Source organism: Lolium perenne, chromosome 1 (assembly GCF_019359855.2).
Source record: "Lolium perenne isolate Kyuss_39 chromosome 1, Kyuss_2.0, whole genome shotgun sequence".
NCBI classification, from domain to species: domain Eukaryota; kingdom Viridiplantae; phylum Streptophyta; class Magnoliopsida; order Poales; family Poaceae; genus Lolium; species Lolium perenne.
The window spans coordinates 43,534,016-43,541,919 of NC_067244.2; the positions used below are offsets into that span (position 1 = coordinate 43,534,016).

The following is a 7,904-nucleotide window of genomic DNA, read 5'->3' on the forward strand; positions in this document are numbered from 1 at the left end:
AAAGTTAGAATAGGGTCCTCTCCGCTCTATCCTCGCTCGAGCGGTGCGGCTAACACCAACAGAGGGTGCATGAAGTTGTGTGTCTAGCAAATCTCTTCGAGTCAATTTTCATTTTTGTTGGTGTGATTTAAGGTCTTCATCGTGCTAAATAGCACGACTCACGTCTATCTAGTACAACTTGAGGAAGGGCCCGCTCTAGGTGGTTTAATTGCCTATTTGTAATTTATTATTTTACTGCTGTTGATCTATGATGTGTGGATCTTTTTACAAAAATAAAATAAAATCCAGACGAACCCAGTTATGACTTTGACAGGGTCAAGCCCTTCTGCGCATGGATTTTGACATCTATTATCTGTTCATTTCCTTGTGAAATCACAATATATTCTTGTCGCTAAAACAGAAATTACACAGCAGATGGAGGTCTTGCAAGAGAGATTTCTTTTGAATTATCTTCAGTGCGCTATGATACATTACAGAAAAATATATATTGGTAATAATATGACGCAAACTCAACAACCATAAGTACATTATGTGTACAACATTCACCAGGGTCTGCCCAACCACCCCTTCTCCTTTTCCGGACAGTTCAAGTACCATAGATAGGCCAAGGCACTAGATCTGACGACCTTCATGTACAAGTTGCATATGTCTGCCGCCAGCAAGAGCAATCAACAGCAACACCAGGGAATCCATCTGGAGAAGCCAATGCTGTGTGCCATGGCACGAAATATAGCATGTTTAAATAGCTGTAGGTAGGAACACATGCCAGATGTTACCGTGCCCAGCATGCATAACCAATGATCAAGCCAAGTATCGGTAGACGTTTGGGTTCTCCTTGTCCCTCTCCAGGTAATCCCTGGTTATAAGATCTTCGATGCGTTTCTTTATTGCTTTGAAGTCAGGCTGAAAGGACAAAAAAAAAGCACCCATGGTCAGGTCAAGAAATCGAAGTAAACTCTACTCAACATGCTTCAATACTTGGTATATTTCAGTCTAGAATATCCATAGTGCCCAAAAAAGAAGTACGATTTAGTTTAAATTTAATTAGAAAATATAGTTATAGATTCATCAGTTGCATTAATGTGAGGATAAGTCTGAGGATTCCACAAAGCTACATAACAAAAAATAGCTCAAATTTGACATGCTAGACACGCAGGAAAACATTTCATCTGTAGCTAGTCTTACAAGTGCTAGAGCGGATGGATACAACCACATTTACCATCAGCACGGCTAACAGAACTTGAAGAATGTTCCATACCTTGAACATGCGACCAAGCTGCTCCACACATTCCATTACTAGTGTCTGGTGACCCAAGACTTTGCGACTCTTCATAATACGCACAATGGATGCATCAATTGCATATCTTCGATCCTTGTCAACATCTTCAACTACCTTCTTTTTCTCATCAACTGGAGGTAGAGGTATCTGCAGGTAAAAATAAAAATCAATACTTAGATCCAAAACGTTAAAAAAAAACTTCCAGAAATTAAGATAAAGAACAAAACACCAAAAATACCTTGATTCTTCTCATCTTGTCTGTAAATTTTGAGTTGAACTCAAATACATCATTAGGAGAAATAGTTCTGTTACTTGGTTCTTTACTAAGAATCTTGTATTTCGCACAAGAGAGAGAATGAAGCAGCCTCACCACATCGTCATCTGACAGGTTCAGTTGTGTTACTATCTCAGAATAACTAAGTTTATCAGCTCCATTGAACAGTAGCAACAATGCAGCCTGCCAAACAGATGGAAAGAAATCATTAGTTTGCAGCGTTTGAAATGATAGTAAGACCTAGTGCAAGTTTATGCTTACCTGGTAAGTTGTAACAATGAGCTCAATAGTCTTGGCCTCAAACTTTGCAGTGATATGGCAGATACCCAAGGAATATATCCATGTAAGTTTTCTATGCTTAGTTCTTGTTTGATAGAACTCTTTGAAAACCTCGACACATCTCACCTAATTTTTTTGGGAGTTGTCAATGTTAATAATCTTAGAGAGAGCAAGGCCATAAAATAGTTAAGACCTCAATATGTAATGCAAAGCTAGTGCTTGCCCGTTGAACTCGGATCTAATTTGCAGAAGTGGAGAGCGCAAGAAAACAGTAAATACCATTTCAGCAGGAAGGTTTATGTCAAATGATTTATAAGTTGGCCAGAATCCTGTTGTCAGAACAGTGACAGCCAAGTCTATCCCAGGATTCAATTCAGAGTGTGTGCTTATAAACTCTTCAAACTTAGTTTGATGATCTCTTGCAACAGTAAGATCAGTGACCATGCCCTCCATTTTTGAAGTAAATTGACCACCACACTGTTGTTTTAGCTTGGTCAGAATGCTTCTTTCGTGCTCATCATTAGCACTTTTGTCGAATAGCAATCTCCTTGCCAGCTTCTTCCTGCCATCATCACCATTAAACATCAGATCCAATACAAAACCAGTTGAACTTTGTATCTTCTTAAATTTACAAGGTGCTATAGTTCGTTTTTCTTGCGAGGAAACAATACATTAGAGTTATCATACAAGTTTAAGAGCAATTACCTGTAAAACTCAGCAAAAAGATCCTTATCACTGATGTATGCGAGTAATCTCACAACCTGATGAATGGTCAGTAGATTAAGATCCAACCAATAAAAATGTACTAATGTCTGCAAGTAAAAGAGAACACAAAACAGACTGACGGATGTACCTTCTCCAGGGTATCTTCAATAGCTTCATCACTGAGTTTCTCACTGCCGCCTTTCTTCAATATATTATCACAGAATGTGGCAAGCAATTCAGCACTTGTACTACCAGAAACACCTTTGTTGCAGAACACTTCAAAAGCCTCTTTAAGTGCCTATAGAACGGAATAGGATTGCAAACAATTTCAACAAAAGTAAGTGTTCCTGATGATTTGATTTGATTTTATTGGAAAACATGAAGCACGAAGAAAAAAATAAACATATAATCTCACAAACCTTATGGAAAAGAGTATGCCCCTGGAAACAGTCGGTGACATATGCTACATACTTGTCATGCAGTTCGATTATTTTCCGGACAAAAACCTAAAGCCAGAAAACACTCAGATGATGAAAAATGTCACAAGCAAAATTACAAAAGTTGGGTCGACAGCAAAATTGTATGAAGGTACTCACCTGTTCCTGCAAACCAACGATGTCCTTCTTCTCTGGCTGTAAGAATAATTAGTTATTAGAGATTCAGCATGTCAAGATGAGAATAAAGAATCACTTGAAAAGCATAGTCTGAATTTGACAGGATTATCAGCAAAGTAAAGCATAACCAAGAATCCAAAACGGCACATACTGTAACAACTAAAACAGGGCCACAGCAGGCAAATACGATCAGGAAAAGGGGAGAGCTAAAAGAGGAAAAATAAACGAATTCAACCCAACCCAGATAAATAACGAGCTCTGGCAAGCATCTGAATGGGCTACACTAACGGACTGGGAGTTGCATTAGATAGAAGCTGGGATAAGATAAGTAAATATATTGAGATCCATATAAGCTATGAAATAAGTTATAGTGACAAGAAATGAGCACCTTCTTATTACTAGCAGCATCCTCTGCTTGTTTCACCAATGCTGTACCCTCATTAGTAACATGCTGCAAAGTAGCACCACTTAAATACTATGTCCAACTCTAAATCGATTAATGGAATAACTAGAGCAGGATTGCATTAGCATATACCTGCTTAAAAATTAGAGAAACAGGCTCTAGTCCACGAGTTATTCTAGAAAAGAGTCTGAACATCCTCGAGAGATCCTCAACCTACAATAAACAGATACAAATAGTCAATACACTTGGAGTGCAACTCATATACTGTTCAGTGGTACGACTCTCTAGTCAAACCTTGTCATCACGAAGTAATGCATGGCATCCAGAATGCTCCTTCTCCAGAAGCTGGCTTGCATACTGCGTTAACAACTCATGTTGCACTTTCTGAAATAATCAGGAATTGTGTCAATGTTAAGTTAAATGATATGTAAAGAGAGGGAAAATCATGATCAATGTTCTCTCAGGAAGACGAACTACACAACAATTGTGGAGTACACATCCAGTATGCATGTAGAGTTCATGCACACAAATCATAAAAAGCGGAGATCTCTTCACAAACCTCTAATAACTTCTGCTCACTGCTAGAATGCAAATAATGAGCAACTCTTTCCTTCTCCCTCTTCAAGCACTCCTCAGCCTAGTGAAAAGGAAATGATGCAAATATATTATCATCAGTAACTATATAAAGTTAAGCGAGAAGGAAAAAACTCCTGAAACTACCTTTAACATATAGTCAGGACAAGAGTCTTCCACAATCCATGTTTGGGCCTTGATAGAGTAGTAATCTGCAGTATCCTTTAGCAAGAAATCTTCAAAATCATTCTCATAACATTCCATATTGCCCAAGCCGATTCCAACAAATATATCCAAGATGTTCTTTAATAGAGCCCTGTCAATTTGTTCACCCTCACGTTCTTGGTCTATCTGTTGAAGGAGATTGTCACAATCACTTATATAGGAAAATCATCATTTCAGACTGTGGTGCAAAGACTCACCAATGAAATCACTGCACTTTTTACTTTCCCTTTGATTTCTTGATATACCTTTACATTAAAGAAAAAAAGTTAGAACAAGGCAGAGCAACTAAAGACAAAGAACTTCACTGCTAGAACACATTTGTTTACCAAATCCCGAAAGCAAGTAAACCCAACTTCGCTCAATGGCGGAAGTGATCTCCGTGAAATAAAATATCGGTCAAGGTAATGGAAGAAACGTGATAGCCACCGAACCATCACTTTGTGGTTTGACCACCTCTTTACTAGCTCCCTCAACATAAATTCGTCATGCTTCTCTCTTAATGAAGGTAAGACCTACATGCAGTCAAAATAAAGAGTCAAGCCAGCATGTAGGCAAACACAGAAAAGGTAGCTGAAACGCCATGGAATGATAACATTTAAGAAACAATAATATCTATGTTGCCATAAAATGAGGGCAACTCTGTTATCTCAGCTGTTGGCCCAACACAACAATATAAGATTTGAAAGCGTGAATGAAGATTTCTCTTAGAAGATGTGTCTATGTCACTATAAAAACGATAAGATATTGTTTTAGATGAGACTAAGAACTATATATTTTAGCATTAAAAGTACCATACACTATTGATCGTGGGAGATAAAAGATTCCCAAATATTAATTCCTTGAAATCAAGTAAAAACGGTTTGCTCAACAAAAGAGCAATACATGGCAAGATGGCACCTGGCCGGCTGGCTGGCCCAGAGCCCTGTAGTCTAGGCTGTCACCAAACTCACTCAGCCTGTTTTTTTTTACAACAAATCTGTGACCATACACCTAGCCTAGACCTTGGCAAATAAGCCCAAAGCAGCCACATCGCTCTCCATTTATCCAAGATTCGCAATGAAAGATCATTTTTTTCCACAAAGGCAATCAATCATAGGTGTCCTACTGATTAACGAAGGTAGAAACATGTGAAGAAGCCAACGGATGCATTACTCGAGTCACAAACTCAGAGTAGCTACTATAATGATTGCGGATTTGGAAAAGAAACATTAAATGTGAATCCCAATGGTCAGTTCTCTGCTGTCTCTCTCTGGTTTTTGAATCAGAAAAATTAACCTAAAACACCTAACAATGTTGCAACAAATATCAGTTCTAGATACCCCTTCTCTGTAATCTACTCCCTCCATCCCAATATGTAAGGCGTGTAAAGATTTTGGCACAAAAATTTGCGCACGCAAATCTGGACAATTTTGCCCCTGCATGGTATGATCAAAGATACCCCTGGGAGAGTGCAACCATAATTATCGCAATCTCACAATCATGTCGCCAGGCACCATCTCTAAGTGATTGCCTCCCAAGCTAATTTTGGGACCAGAATCTGGAAAGTCTTCCATGCCACCAACTAGCTCCGGCGAGAGGACGGTAGAACAACGCTGCCGGGGAGCTCCGACGAGAGACCAACGTCTATGTGGACCTCCGGCGAGAGATCAACGTCATCATCGTCGATGTACTCCGCGAGCTCCTCGTCAGTTTGTCACGCGAGCCAGTACGATGGCCCTTTTTCTCTCGCCATGGAGATGAGATGTGTGCTTTTTTGAATCAGGAGATGACCCGACGTGTTGTATACATGCAGATTGGCAGGACACGGGGATATATCTGTTAGCATCTCGTTTGTTTAGGAAACTGATCGTGGGCAGCTGGCAAAAAACAGATTCCTCAGACCAGAGATGGCGCTCCAGCGCTGCATACATGTGAGGCTAAACAGGGAAGAAACAAGGTAAAATAACTTACACGCCTTACATTTTGGTAAACATTTAGAGGGCTTACACACGCCTTACATATTGAGATGGAGGGAGTACTTGATAAATATGGTGCGTGACTAATGCAATCTGAAATTCAACTTTTATTATACTGGGACATGTTGCACCGCCACCGACTCTAAATGCTCGCAAACAGAATCAATTTGTTGAGGATGGAAATAGAAAAACAGAACCCCCGACTCTAAACTCAAGGTTACCGAGAGTTAGGAGCCAAAGCTGTTTCCATTACTCTATTTTCCAACAAAGTAGCGATGCACCCCAACTGCACACTACTTATGATCTGAAGGTAAGTTGCAGGTCAGAAATGCATCCACTGTACTACTTTTGTACACCCGCAACCAACATCCAAACAAAGACAGGAAGTCCATTCTAGCAAGTGAACAGAATTTTCATTGCCCCTGCTAGTTCTAGCAGCGTTAAAACTTAAATGCCCACCCGCCACACGGAGGAGCTCATTCAGCCCGGTGTAGCTAAAACGAACGGGGCCCCAGCTAGTACCAATCAGCACAGAGAGAGGCTGCTGCTCACCATGGATGAGATGTACTCCTCGAAGGCCTCGCGGTACTTGTCGTAGAGCTGCTGCGAGTAGTCGTGCGGGGGCTTCTGCGTGCACATGTTGTATATCGTCCTGCGCACAACAGATGAAGCCACAGCGGAATCAGATCGAGACACCAGACGAGAAGGGAAATTGGGGGAGAGGAGGGAAGGGGGTACCGTACGTGTAGAGCATCATGTAGTCCTCGGAGCTGAACTGCGGCTCGGGCTTGCCCTCGAGGATGTTCTTGAGCTTGGTGATGCCCTTCTGCATGAAGGCCCACCCTTCCTCCAGATCGACGGTCTTCCGCTCGTGCGTCGTCATCGCCGCCGACGCGGCCGTCAGATCGGGGGCTTCGCCGCCGAAGGGGAGGTGGAGGACGGTGCCGTCGGATCGGGGAGTACGCCGGAGGGGAGGTGGATGTCGGAACCCTAGCTCGGCTCCCTCGTTGGTGAGGAAAGGAAATGGGAGGACGAGGAGAAAGGGGAAAAGAGGGAAAAGGTGTCAGAGAGTTGTGATGCCCGATCTAGCCTAGCGTCGCGGGACGCCGAAACAGGGGATGGATGGATGGTCGCCGCCACTGCCAGCTCTCTCTTCGTGACTTTGGCACATGCTGCCGATGGCATGTCTACTTCACAGCGAAAGAAGTCCATATAACCCCCTAAGTATTGTGTATGGGATGCTAACCCCCCCTAACTATTAATCAGGACAAATAACCCCCTAAGTATGCAATACCATGCAAATTACCCCCATACCAGATTTGGCTGTTTTTATAGGTGGTTTTAGTCCACGTGTACAAGTGGTTAGACGAGCATATTCTGGTCCGGTTGAACCTCTCGCACCGCGCTCTGCTTTCTCGTCACGCACCTCGCTCTGCGCTGCCGTCGACGAGGTCAGATGATTGGCGGCAGAAATTGATGATTCGAGGGTGGCATAGCCTGGTCGAGTTCCCACACTGCTCCTCCCGCCGTAGCGCGCTGCTCCGCTCAATCGCCAAGTGACCGGCAATCTGACGGCAGGAAGCGGGAGAGGTACTGG

General features: G+C 42.1%; 1 protein-coding gene across 1 annotated transcript; it reads right to left on the reverse strand.

Annotated features, from left to right (window-relative positions):
• Positions 1 to 415: 415 nt before the first annotated feature.
• Positions 416 to 7,426, reverse strand: LOC127348134 (cullin-1). The gene is made up of 18 exons (XM_051374229.2): positions 7,051 to 7,426; positions 6,860 to 6,959; positions 4,679 to 4,864; positions 4,550 to 4,597; positions 4,275 to 4,478; positions 4,114 to 4,191; positions 3,849 to 3,938; positions 3,687 to 3,767; positions 3,540 to 3,602; positions 3,134 to 3,169; positions 2,957 to 3,043; positions 2,686 to 2,835; positions 2,538 to 2,593; positions 2,112 to 2,394; positions 1,815 to 1,958; positions 1,518 to 1,736; positions 1,259 to 1,426; positions 416 to 903 (listed from the first exon to the last, which is right to left on the reverse strand). Exons 1-18 carry the CDS (start codon positions 7,188 to 7,190, stop codon positions 802 to 804), a joined length of 2,235 nt encoding a protein of 744 aa, XP_051230189.1. The 5' UTR covers positions 7,191 to 7,426; the 3' UTR covers positions 416 to 801.
• Positions 7,427 to 7,904: the final 478 nt, after the last annotated feature.

What these genes read in the sequence shown, in the direction of transcription:
- LOC127348134 (XM_051374229.2), bottom strand. Translation starts at nt 7,190, where the DNA reads ATGACGACGCACGAGCGGAAGACCGTCGATCTGGAGGAAGGGTGGGCC. An exon ending in GACTACATGATGCTCTACAC is followed by an intron (nt 6,960 to 7,050) that starts GTACGGTACCCC and finishes TGTTGTGCGCAG; the next exon opens with GACGATATACAACATGTGCA. An exon ending in AGGAGTACATCTCATCCATG is followed by an intron (nt 4,865 to 6,859) that starts GTGAGCAGCAGC and finishes GACTGCATGTAG; the next exon opens with GTCTTACCTTCATTAAGAGA.